The sequence below is a fragment of the Alternaria ethzedia genome (assembly GCF_023757985.1).
Source record: "Alternaria ethzedia strain BMP 0044 chromosome Unknown scaffold_22, whole genome shotgun sequence".
Lineage (NCBI taxonomy): Eukaryota > Fungi > Ascomycota > Dothideomycetes > Pleosporales > Pleosporaceae > Alternaria > Alternaria ethzedia.
This window is the reverse complement of record NW_026056215.1, coordinates 138,495-151,594: the sequence shown is the minus strand read 5'-3', so window position 1 is coordinate 151,594 and position 13,100 is coordinate 138,495. Positions and strand designations below refer to the sequence as shown.

Here is a 13,100-nt window from a genome sequence, read left to right as displayed (position 1 = left end):
TTGGGTTCTTGTGCTATGATGATAGTACAATTGAGCCTCCTTCCAGTTACACATGAGCGACTGCCTCATGGCTGCCAGCAGGGCGAAAGCAATACACTTGGTCCAAGAAGAACGCGTCGCTAGGACCTCACCATCTTCAGCCGATGACAAAGGACGAGGGCTCGTATCAGACTTGAACTACTTGCAGCCTATGTCGATGAGCTGCGTCCGCATGGGCCGTCTATGAAGTCAGAATATCACGCCCATGAATACCCCCACGGACAGTTGTCTACTATCGGATTCGCGTGCAACTTGATCCAGTCTGAAGTTACACTATTCCGAACAAACGTCGTCGCGAATGTACTGTTGGTCGATGTCATCTGACAATAGTCAATACTGACTCCTCTCCTTTGGGTCATGCACGAAGTCATCACTGAATTTACGCCTCCCTTGAGAGAGCATGGTCTGTCTCCAATCTTCCAACTGCATCATTCAAGCTATCAAGTCATGTATCATACGCCTTATTCGACAACTCATGGCTACTTTTGCTTCTTCCTCGTTAACGTATTGGAGCCGCTATCGATTACTCAGGGTATGAGCTTTGACATCATTGACGTCAATGGCAAGCGGGTCGGCATCCTATCCGTAGAACGACGCAAGATCGATGTCCAGGTTGTGTGTGATAGAAGCGCGGGACAAATTCCAGTGCAATCGGCCATTGAGCACAACATGATGTCAGACAGGCTACTGAGTCGTCGGCAACTCAGAGAAGTCCCCTTGCTCGATGAGAGAAAATGAGCAACCATGTTGCTGACTCCAGGACATCGAGGCGAGCTCGAAAGAGCCTCGTCTCATTTGGTATGCAGTAACGAGATATTGATAGGGCTTACCCATATCAGGCACAGACACTAGTCACTGAAGCGCCTTTGAAGGCGGCTCTGCTATGTTGGTGTTTCAGGACTGTACGACATGGGTTCGCCAGTGGATCAAGTGCCTCAGAAAGCACTTCCCCGCGCTTGAACAAAAGCAATCGCGATCAAGGGCTAATTTTGGCCTGTCTATTCTGGCATGTCTGGAGTAGCGATATGTCTACTTTTTGCGAGGGACGAGAACCGAGAGTGATCCAAGTCTAGCAATTTCTGTTGTGTTGTAGAAAGGCTCGCAGCCTTCTAGAAGAGTAGTGCACGCATGCTGTCGTGGCCATGCAGGTCTGAGTTGGTTTTTCGGTCTGGATTGCTGCGCGACGACTACCATGGTCGAGATTACCGCTTCAAGACGGCGAAGGGAGCCAGCGCAATGCTAAGGGACGCCGTTGAAGCCTACGAAAGTATTGATTTTCCCAAGTGTGGTGTTTCGCGGCGAATCTGTAACGTGACGGGTAGATCGGCAGAATCCAGGACCGGGGGCTCAGAGTGTCGTGTGCAGGCGGAGGTGGCAAAGCGCCGCGCGATTCCAAGCCAAGCTGCGTCAGGCACTTGACGTCTCACGCCGATCTCACAATCACGCCAATCCATCATCACACTTCGACGCCGTTCCTTCACCCTCACCCACGACGGCGCACTGCTACCGACGGCAATTCGCACCTTCACCACGCCCCATCGCGTCGCTGCCCTGTCGCCAGCTCTGCCAGCCATCCGCCGCGGCACGTCAACGAGTGGTTACCGGCCCCCACTGATCCGTCCAGCGACTCCACTGGACGACTTCATCCCGGAACGAGCGCTGCTGCGCCCATCGCACCCGCCCTCACCGAGTCGCAACCCCCATAGCACTCGATTATGCTGCCCCAAGAACCGCTGCAAGCGGGCTCGCCGCACACGACTCTGTCCAGATCCTACTACCCGACCGGCAATGCGCCCTTTGCGCATGCTACCATCCTTACCGGGCAACCGGCCTCACAGCTCGATGACGTGCGGATATCAAGATACAACAACACTCTCGGCTCGACGGCCAAGGGCATCATGATAGGCATATTCTCCGTGCTGGGCGCTGCGGGCGTATGTCTTATCATTGCCGCCATTGTTTACTACTTCCGCTACACCAACACAGGACGCATCTTCCTCGACCGGATAACGCGGCCTGGTGAATATGACGACGAGCAACAGTTTGCCAAGGAGGAGGCCGAGGCGCTAGAGGATATGGACGACCTGCAAAGAACAGAGTACATGAGAGCGAAAGGTATGCCAGGCAGGTTATTGTGCAGGAAGAGCACCAGCTAATCTCCACAGCTTTTGTGCAAGCAAACCCGCCCGAGTCCGTGCAAACCGACATATCCCTATCGCAATTCCTGGCTATACAAGAGAAGGGAGTGTCCGCCTGGGAATTTGAGCCCGAACTAGAGATTGCCAACTGCTTTGTCGAAGGCCGCACGGAAATTGAGTTCTTTGACTCGGAGTGCAGCGTCCAGAGCAACCTCCCGATCCCGAAGCAAAATGAAGTCTACTACTGGGAAGCCAAGGTCTACGAGAAGCCCGAGAACACTAGCATTGCGATTGGCGTCACAACGAAGCCGTACCCGTTGTTCAGACTACCAGGTATGTCTAAGACGACGTCCTACCTTTCACTCTTTTACTAACATTTATCAGGATACCACAAAGCCTCGATATCGTACATGTCCAACGGAAACCGCCGATACAACCAGCCCTTCCAACCCTCCGCTTACGGCCCATCTTACGTGCAAGGAGATGTCATTGGTGTTGGATACAGACCTCGAACGGGAACCATCTTCTTCACGCGAAACGGAAAGAAACTCGACGATGTTGCCCACGGACTCAAGACGCAAAACTTCTTTCCCACAGTAGGCGCAAACGGCCCATGCCAAGTTCACGTCAACTTCGGCCAAATGGGCTTCGTCTTCATCGAAGCCAACGTCAAGAAATGGGGTCTAGCCCCCCAAACCGGCAGCCTCGCACCCCCACCTCCCTACGGCAGCGAACAAGGATCCATCCTCCTCGACTCCGGTCGCGAAGGCATAAGAGAAGGCATGGGCGGAAGCTACATCCAAGCCGGTTTCGGTCACGGCCGCTCGAGCAGCCAGCAAATGCGTCTCGGACGCCAAGTGCCAACGAGTCCCGGTCCGCAACGCAGTCCAACCGACATCTCATTAGCCGCCCTTAGTCTGGTCGACTCTAACGAAGATGTCGGTGAAGGGGCGAGCCATGACGATCACGCGACAACTACAATCCCCGTAGACCAACGTCAAGGTCTTGGACTTCTGTCACCTGGCGAACTCCCTCCCGAATACAGTAGTCCTGTTGGCTCGCCCAACCTGCGCAACACGGCCGACCACGAACGAAACGGATACTGGGACGAGCGAGCACCGCTTCTACAGAACCAGCAGCAGCCTGGCGAAAGAAGTCCACCGGTTCCGAGCTATGATGCCGCGATGGCTGATACACCAGAGATACGGCGTCCTGCTATCAGAGTGAGGAGCGCGACAGAAGCTGGTGTGAGACCGCGTGGACCCCGCTAGATAAGCTGGAAGTCATTTTTCTTTTGTCTTACTCTACTCTCCATTGTTTTGACGAATCTGAGAGGAAGGATTGCGTCTTTTCACTATACCCTATCGCTCAACTTTTTCCTTTTTTTCCTATCTCTGTCGGGGCTGGATCCATCTCATTGCGAAAGATCATTGTGGATCGAACGCACCGCTGTGGGGGCTTTCTCCATGGACTGCATGGGTGGCAGCGAAACATATTTTTGAGCAGGTTGATTATCTCACCAGTCCAACAACCTACCTGGCGTTTATGGAAGCGAGCATTGTTACGTCTATTTTTTGCTTGCTTTCTGGGTGGAGTCACGAATGATACAAGCACACGAATACTCTTGTTGCTGGCGTTTTGATAAGGGATAGATTGGATTCATGTGCGTTGAAGCGTGGTCAAATTGGATTGCGGCTGGCTTTGGCTACTCATGTGGTAGCTTTTGGACTGTAGTAGTAAAGCGATGAGTTGTTTGGATTGTCAATATACACGCTCTCACACTCAAAGGCCAGTTCTATTCACCATCCCGATATGCCCATGAATTCCAGTCACTTGCCTAGGGCTTTGGCAAAGACTAGCTACTCCATTCTATCTCCAATTTCAGCACTGAGCACCAAAAACGCCATCTACGAACACAAATCGTCCTTCTCTTACTGTCAAATCGCACGAACATACAAATTCCGTCCCTATAGAGAACCTTGGGACTCTTCCAGGTTGCCATACTTGGCGTACCAAAGTAAAGAACTAGCCCTCGCTCAATTCATTTGAGAGCTAATCTCTCCTCAGTTCCTCCTGAACACACAAAACATCGCCGCCACCTTCTCTACCTTCCACAATCTAAGCACAATGTCCACTCACAATCCATGGGCAGACAGTCCATACCCATGGCGCAACCCCGCCATCATCTTCTCATCACCCCCAGAGTCCCTCATCCTCGCCGACCTAAAACGCTCCTGGCACTTCCAGCGAGAAGCACAATCCTGCTGGATGCAAAAAGTGATTTGGACCTCAGTTGACCGCTTCCGCATTGTCCTTCGCGACGTCGAAGGCACCGTAGGCGACATAGCAAAAGAGCTGTGTAACAAGCCTACGGCATTCTATTGGCTCCAGTCTGCACAAACAGGTGCGCCCCATACCCCCGAAAAGACTTGCATGTCCGGCGGTGTGTTTGCTGCTATATACGAGGAATGGCGTCGGAGCTGTGGCAAGCTGGATATTGAGTTTGGACATTTTTTCGCTGCGCCCGTGAGAGTTGCTGGTACGGGTCCGGACAGCCTACCAGATATCTTGAAGGCACATTCATCGCTTTGTGAGCAAGCACAGCGTGTCTCGTTGGAGATGGAGAACTACTCCGTGCATCCGCTTCTTCCTGCTGTTATCCTTGTATGCGACCGCCGTGACTCAACCGCTAGATGCGGACCAGATGGCTTCGTTAGTCTGCGCGAAGTGGGGAGGACGAAGACTGTGCTGGTTATTCTCACAGGAGGAAGAAGTCGAACCAGCACCGGTATCCACATATCTCTAGATCCTCTCAAACCCTTCGCCCTACCTATCGACAGAGACGATGTCGCTCGCCTTGATATCCTGCGCGTGCCCCTGGATATCGCTGTTAGGTTTGTCATTGAGTTGGAGGCCAGGATCGATGAGCGAAAGGAACCGAGCAGTGCAAGTTTAGACAAGAGTCTCTGTCTGCATCAAACACCCGTCGGATACAGTAGCGATATTAGGTTTTACCCCAACGTATGGGCTCGCATAATACAGGCAGAGGCGTTGAAGAATGGGTTTCGGGAGTTGGCGGATACGAAATTTGCTGCTGTACGCGTTCATGCACAGCTTTCTGGGGAAGAGTCGGGTTGTGAATTAGAGCACATGCCATTTGGTCAGACGTGGAAGCCTTGAGCTCCATACGTTTCTCGGCAATCCTTCTATTGTAGTACCTTTTGGGTTCTAGTAGTAGGATCTCTCAGCAAAAAAAGAAAAGCTCTACACCAGTCTGTCTTGCCATTGTCCTTGCTTTCTCCCCTTGTCACTTGTCTCTTCCTTACACACAAGATTATGCCGGGAGTCGCAGAACATGGCAAAAGGCATAGCAATATGGAGGCAAAAAAGAGGGTTCAAATGGCAAAAACATACAACAGCGGGGATTCCCCGGTGGTCACCCACCCGAGTACTAATCCGCCGGTATCTTGCTTAAGTACCGCTGAGCGAACGGGAAGCGCTGTGTCTCAAGATCCTGTGGTCGTATGTGATAGATTGTGGATTTTGGGGAAATATATTGGGAGGCAAAATGGGGGGTGGAAGAGGTGGCTAGGGAGATCAGGGTTGAGTGTGCTGGTTTGGGACCTAGTAGAGTGCTAGCTTTATGGTATGGCGATAGGGTATGGATGTAGATTGCGTGGTGATTCCGAAGTAGTGCGGCTGTGTTGAGGTTGGACTTGGCGCTCGCACCTGCCCAAGGGTGTGGCCCGCGTGGTTTAGGACAGCTCTAGACCAGGGTCGTGGCTGCTACATTGCGCAGCCTGGTACCACTCCAACACTGCACAGCTCAGCCTCACGTTAGGCGCGCAATCATTCGGAAGCTCTCGGCAAATGGAGGACGCTCGAGCACTGGTTTAACACGAGGGCGCCGTGACTTTGGGCTATCCAACGGGAAAGCACTATCATTTCCGGTGAAAGACTCACTTAAGCTGATTCGATGGCAGATGGACACGGCGGGGTAAGATGACGGGTGAGCTGAAGGTTCCTTCGGCCCCTCAGCTGACCTATTCAGCTGCCTTGGTTTGACAGCATATTATAAGGAGGCCATCCACTGTATCAAGGCTGTGCTTATCAACGTACAGCCCCTGCGGAAGGAAGAGACCTCAACGCATAATCTGGAAACTTTCACTTTGACCCCGTCTTCGCGGCTTTAGAACCCCCAGGAACGACACACCACCGAACGAAGTCAGTATGTCGGAAAAGGAACCAACAACTGTGAAGCCGACTCTGTTTCCCAAAGGAACTTGTAGCTCCTGCAAGAAGATCACACTGCATAATCTGTTGGAAACAGACATTTACAAAAAGGAGGATTTAGTGGTCGATTATGGTCCATACAGGCATAACAGTTGCACCATGTGCAAACTAGTCTTCAACTCCATCGATCCTGAAAGTAAGTTGACCGGAGAGATTAGTCTTCGGTTGAGGGTCGAGGACCCCAATGCGGGAAGCGACATGTATACTGGGAGACGAATCCACGAAGTTCGCGTTTCAAGATACGAAAATGGAGGCAGTAGAATCAAAGGGAAGCTCCGCATATATGCAAAACCAGGTACGTAACTCACTCCCTCTGTCACTGGACGTTCACCTCTGATCTTGATCCTGGAAGCTTCATACGCGTCCGATTTTGTACCGTATTGGCGAGCACCATCATCCAATCTCTCGGATGTTACGTTCAAGAACATTGATCGGCGAATCGAGAACTGCAACGAAACACACACACGTTGTCAGAGCCTTTCCGCCCAGTTTTCAGAACAGACGTCAGAACTGATGCCAGAACCGACGCCGCGATACTTGCCTACCAGAGTTATTGATGTTGGCTCTGATATCCGACAGCCGCATCTTCACATTGCCCAAGGACAGCAAAGCAATCGCTATGTCGCATTGAGCCATTGCTGGGGTAACTTGCCACAAGTCAGAACGTTGAGAGCGAACATCGGAAAACATCAAGAAGAAATTGTCTTTGGAGCTCTGTCAAGGACTTTCCAGGATGCTATACGCTTTACAAGACGGCTACGTATTGAATACATCTGGATCGATTCACTGTGCATCGTGCAAGATAACGAAGATGACTGGCTACAAGAATCGAAGAAGATGGGTAGCATTTACACGAATGCCTACGTTACCATAGCTGCAACTTCTTCAACGAATGGCAATGGCGGACTGGATAGTGTCCGCCCTCTAAGCAATTGGGTCAGATTCCCCTGCGATGGCACGGATGAAAGCAAAGGACACGTTTGGTTCACAGATGCGTCGTGGAGCTCTCAAAGCGACCTTAACGACGCACCGCTCAACTTACGTGGCTGGGTACTACAAGAGAAGATACTTTCGCGTCGGATTATCCACTTCGCCTCTTCACAAGTATACTGGGAATGCAAGGCAGGCATCTTTGGGGAAGAACGCGAAGATCATATTCCTTTCCCTGAAGATGCAACTCTGAAGCCGTCATATTTCTGGTCTACAGTGAGAACCGCTTCCCGGATCAGAACAACGCACGTCGAAAATGCGAATGACATCCGCTTTACAAGGAAATCGGTCCTTTCGTTCTACCCAAGCTGGAGGACTTTTATTCGCTACTACAGTACCAGACATCTCACCAACAAGACTGATCGTTTGATAGCTCTTATGGGCATCATTCAAGTCATTGAAGAACAGACTGGGCTCCGTTGTTTTGATGGCCATTGGGATGATGGCTCATCGCAGTTCTTGCACGAACTGATGTGGTTTCCCGAAGAACAAATAAACCTGTCGGTACTTGAAGAGACTAGTCAATCTAGGCTATGTTCCTCATGGTCATGGGCCTCTTGGGGGGTTCCATTACAACTCAGCACGATGACTGTTAAAGCCTGGGAAGACCACGGATTGAAAGATTGTAGTTTACAACTCCAGGCAATCGAAGACAAAGCCCTCGTTCCGTGGGCAAACCATCCTCTGAAGGTTTCAGGCATGCTACGAGGATCACAAAAAGGAAGCTTTGTGAAAGGAAATAAGTATCTCAACCAGGAGTACCCGAACAAACGCGCTTTCAGAGTAATATCAGACGCACTCGAGAAGGACCATGTGTATGTTTTCTTCGACTGCGCAGGTGGAGAACCAGATCAGTTCTTCCTCTCTCCTGTGCATACGTCCAAGAGAGAAATAGCATGTCTAGTCTTGGTTGAGCGAATTTGCGCTGCCAGCACGGTGCGTCGTTTCGAGCGCGTAGGTCTTGGGATTATTACGATTGTCGGGATGACTCCCAAAGATCCTGGTTCAATCCCTAGTGAGAGATGGTTCGAAGGATGCGAAAGAGAAACCTACCATATAATCTGATAATCTTGGATGTTAGGAGAACACAGGTGAAAACAACGACCCACAGAATTCAGGTTTAAACCGTATCAAAAGTCTATCAATGTATGACTGCGCCTGATTGAGAAGACTGATAATAATCGAACATGATGCGAACTCCATACAATTCCGCTACAAGAAGCACTCGCATCATGTAACCCAACCTGAATTCGACATCATAACCATCATCGTTCACTGATGACCACAAAGGCACTCCGAGTCTCTACAAGCTCTTCCATCCTGACACAACGTCAAGCGGGCAACAGCTCGCAAAGCCACCAACTGCTTATCACTCAATTTAGCACTGTGTTGATGCTGGCAGTTTCCAAATTTCTCCAGATAAGAACACTTCCCAAGCAAATAGAACTGGTTGCAGAGCCTGCGACCTTTCATCGCCATGAAGTCTTTGGACGTGTAGCTCAGAGGCGAATCTACACGTTCGCCGGATTTGTTGAGAAGTACCGTAGCAGCTGTGGTAGGCTGCTTGGTGACAGCGGAGTTATGCGCTTTAGACGACGAAGATGAAGAAGGCCCTGTTGGAATCTGCGCAGCGGCCGTTGCGTAGTCTGTCGATGGTGTTCGCGGCGGAGTCGGGAGAGACACCGTTGCGCGCCTAGGGGTGACCACCAGCATTTGGCTCCGGAACACCTTGTCAAATGATACAGTGTGGTATCTGTCCTTAATCGCAGCTAACTCGCGGGCGAACGGCGGGCCTTCCAAGAGAGTGATACGGCTTCGCACTGCGTCGTCTTCGTTATATGGGCCCAGCAATCGGGCATAGCCATTGTCAGCTGAGCCACCGAACAGGATCTGGTGACAGTGCATATCCGCTAGATCGTGCCGAAACATTGCTTCGAGCAGTAAGCATTTGGCGTCTTGCTTGGATGACACATGACTTACCCTTGATCTTCTCATCCGAACACTCTTTGCCGTTGCCAGCATCAACATAGTCACACATGGGATCGCCCATATTGAAACCACGTACGAACTCGTCAAGTGACGCTAACTGTGGGAGAATCTCAGCGTCTTTGTATGTCTTCGCCAGGCCCTTCATGTTCGCGTAAACACGAATGACCACCTGGATATGGTGGGCCAACGCAGGTGGAGATGATCGAAGTTCTTCCTCAACAGCTTGTTTGAGTAAGCGGGCGGCTCTCTTTCCGCCGTCTAGCCCGGCTTTCACAAGGTCATCATTGAACTTAAACCAGGTTAGAGTTGACGGATGGTTGAAGGGTAGAGGACTTACCAGCATACAATCACCATCGATCAAAACGGATGCGAAGGCATGACGAGCCTTCTCAGCCTGAAAAACTTGGATCCGCTTGTCGGCTTCTTCGATACGATCGCGTGTCAACTTGATCACGTCTTTTCGATCACGAAGTTCGTACTCAGCTTCTGACAACCGAGCAGAGAGATCGTTCACATATGCGAATAGATCCTGGATTGGAAGTAAGTGACGGGAGAATCTTCGAGGAATGGCTTGCTTACCTTGATCAAAACATGCTTTTGATCATCATTCGTCTGACATGTGTTCCACACATCTTGCAAGGACTCCAGCTGCACCTGCGGGTCCGACATCTTGCGCTCTCGAAACGTTGCAGACGCAAAATGGTCTCAACTATGAGATCCTTGCAGCAGAAAGGCTGGGAGAGAGCAGAAATAAATAAGGCTGGCAAGGACTGGGCTCACAGGTAAGTGCCTAGAGGCGCAGCACGATGCACGTTACACAGCATTCGTCTCGTCGAATACTCTTCGAACGCATAACAATGCAGGCGCCAACGAACCGCTCATCCAATCATTCGCATAGGCAGCACATGTGCATCCATCCTCATGTGCTGTACACCCTGGTCACATAGCCCCAGCGGCACGGTCCGGTGTATTGAATGTTGCCTCAGGCATCTTTTCCAGAGAAGAGTGTCGAATTTGAGGATTTGACGTGATAGTTGGCGCTCGATGTCATTGCGCAGTATGACTTGGCCGAACAGAAGAACTCGTGTATAGCAGATACGCCGCCACCAGCGCTTGCAACCAAACTGGCTTGAGTACGACCTATTGAAGGTACATTCTTCTTCTAAGGTACAATTGCAGATTAATCAAGGAAAGACCGTTTACCTAGAGCCCACGGTAATGCTAAGTCGCTTACTTTGCAGGTTTCCATTCTGATGTAGGCTGCAAACCCTAGTGTCGAGTTCAGTGGTGGTTCAGGTTGCGATAGATGCGATATCACGTCGCAACAATGCTGTAATGCGTGGCATAGATAATCACCACAGCCCAGGCTGAGGCTGATTGTTTCGGGCACTCATGATCTCGCGATTGAGTCATAGGAAGATTTTGAAGTTGTATGACAGCGCGACATGCGCGATGAAAAGAAGGCTGAAGGTCGGTTCCCCGCTCATCACCGCGGGACAGCCAACCAGGCAAATGATGTACCTTCGAAGGACCGATAGCATAAGAAAATGTACTTTGAGAGGTCAGTCATGTGAAAAGACAAAATAGATGGAAGAGCACATGCGGTTCTTGGGATAGCTATAGTGGATGATGGTGCAGGTTATTGGGTAGTGCAAACGCTGATCGGCACCGGTCTAGCCTCGGCGATAGCGTGAGCGGCTGGATGATGATGGGATCACAGCAGTGGAGGAATGAGGCACAGGTCACAGCCGCTCAACACTTTCCCCTCAATCTCGGCCTCGTAGGGCGCGTAGGATTATAAGACCTCTCTGCCCCCATCTGCCATTGTTGGGCATCGATAGCACGCTGAATCATCCGCCCCGCTTCGCCAATCGCGCGCAACACGGTACCACTACCATCACGCCCAACGTCCCGTACCGTCCGCCGTATCGCTTCGCCGCCCCACAAACAGGCTAGCAGGCTATTTATCAGCAAGCGCCCGTCCGAAGTTGGACGAGATGGCCTCGCGCACTTCGACACCTTCGCGGTCGCGTTCCTCCTCCAACAGCAGCAGCTCTTCCGACACCACCATGATAGACGCGCCGCCGCAATCAGCCAGCCGCCCAGCGCGCCTCCGCAACCCTTCGCATTCGCGTAGCGCCGCACTGCCCACGCCCACATCCTCCCAGATGCCGACCCACGAAGTTCTCCCCGATCCGTGCTTCTCACTGCTCTTGTCTCTGCCGAGAGAACTCCGCGACCGCGTGTACACGTATGCCCTGGTTTCCAAAACGCCGTTCCTGTGGCCCGGTGCCGTGTCCAAATCCACGTACAGCAAACATCGCCATGTCAGCGTGAACCTCCTCCGGACGAACAGGCAGGTCCACGACGAGGCTGTCATTGTTTTGTATGCACAGAACAAGTTTCTATTCACACATCCCAGCGACTGCAACATCTTCCGCGTCGTCACGTCTCCCGCCTCCGCAAACATAACGAGCGTGTACATCCGCATAAAGGACAAGGACCTGCCATTATGGACGGAATATATGGGAAGCGGGAAGGAAGTGAGGAGCCTAAGAGCTGATCTGCCTAAGTTGAAGAGTCTCTGGGTATTCCTCAAATTGGGAATGTGTCCACACTTCATGTCAGGCGTACTGGCTGGGATACAACGCCCACTTCTCGGACCCCAACCAGCGGGACACCCACAGGCGATTCAGAATGCTGTGGGACATCAGATACACACCCTACAGCAACATGTCCAGAACGCCATAAACCAGGTCATGACTACCGCCGGCGTGCAAATCGTCGGCGGCACAGGCGGCCATGCGCATACTCCTGCCAACGCGAACCAGGTCCCGCCTCCGCCCCCGCCAGCTCCCGCTATGCCGTTTCCGCAATTCATGCAAGGAGCGTTAGGCATGGGCGGCCATGGACAGCAGCACCAACAAGCGATGCCAGCACCGCACGCCCACGGCCAGCACAACCACCCACCGAACCCCAGTCCGCTAGCACAACATCTCCAAGCCCAACACGACAATCCCACCGTCCAGGTCATACACCCACCTGCTCAGCAAACACCACCACCTACAACCCCCACAAACAGCACAGACCCCAACAAGCTCTACTCCGGCATGATCCGCTCCAACCGCTTCAAAGTCGTCACATCACTCTGCCTCCAACTCCACGACGTCCTCCACACCAAACCCCCTCCCTCTGCGCTATCCCCCGTATCCTCCACTTCCATCACCCCTACCGAATCGTTCGGCACCCGACTACGCGAACTCTCACACCATCGACAAGTCGGCCCCGAACGATACCCCGAACGAACTACTGGTGCTAATACCACGTCCGTCGAACCATCCCGCTTTACCAGCGACAGCAAGTCTTCCTTCCAAACAACGAAAACCGAGACCCTTCCACCGCCGCCCAACACGGAGATCAAGATTGTGACTATAGTACGACCGGGCAAGAGATTCGTCAAGAGGCTACTTGAGACTTTTCCGGATGAGCTGGAGGTTGATCCCGTGACGAAGGATGCCAGAACAAGGTTTAGGAAGATGCATGGGGTGGATGTTAGTTGGGAGTTTAATGGGTTGAGTGATGTTGAGGCGAGCAGTGCGGGAGGGGTTGTGGTTCCTTGGGATGGGGGGTGGTGAGGGGATGGGGTTAAAG

The 13,100-nt window shown here is 52.0% G+C and overlaps 4 protein-coding genes across 4 annotated transcripts; 3 read left to right on the top strand and 1 right to left on the bottom strand.

The window, feature by feature from the left end:
• Positions 1–1,754: 1,754 nt before the first annotated feature.
• On the top strand, positions 1,755–3,448 carry SSH4 (Rsp5p-dependent ubiquitination, sorting of cargo proteins at the multivesicular body; the record flags this gene model as incomplete). Its single annotated transcript, XM_049379307.1, has 3 exons — positions 1,755–2,154; positions 2,205–2,510; positions 2,562–3,448. The coding sequence occupies 3 exons, from the start codon at positions 1,755–1,757 to the stop codon at positions 3,446–3,448; spliced, it is 1,593 nt and encodes a 530-aa protein (XP_049230881.1).
• An 856-nt stretch (positions 3,449–4,304) lies between these two features.
• On the top strand, positions 4,305–5,357 carry J4E87_007712 (uncharacterized protein; the record flags this gene model as incomplete). Its single annotated transcript, XM_049379306.1, has 1 exon — positions 4,305–5,357. The coding sequence occupies one exon, from the start codon at positions 4,305–4,307 to the stop codon at positions 5,355–5,357; it is 1,053 nt and encodes a 350-aa protein (XP_049230880.1).
• A 3,691-nt stretch (positions 5,358–9,048) lies between these two features.
• J4E87_007711 (uncharacterized protein) lies at positions 9,049–10,118 on the bottom strand (the record flags this gene model as incomplete). Its single annotated transcript, XM_049379305.1, has 4 exons — positions 9,049–9,153; positions 9,204–9,391; positions 9,441–9,978; positions 10,029–10,118. 4 exons carry the CDS (start codon positions 10,116–10,118, stop codon positions 9,049–9,051), a joined length of 921 nt encoding a protein of 306 aa, XP_049230879.1.
• Positions 10,119–11,617: 1,499 nt separating this feature from the next.
• On the top strand, positions 11,618–13,084 carry J4E87_007710 (uncharacterized protein; the record flags this gene model as incomplete). The annotated part of the gene is made up of 1 exon (XM_049379304.1): positions 11,618–13,084. One exon carries the CDS (start codon positions 11,618–11,620, stop codon positions 13,082–13,084), a length of 1,467 nt encoding a protein of 488 aa, XP_049230878.1.
• Between the last annotated feature and the right edge of the window lie 16 nt (positions 13,085–13,100).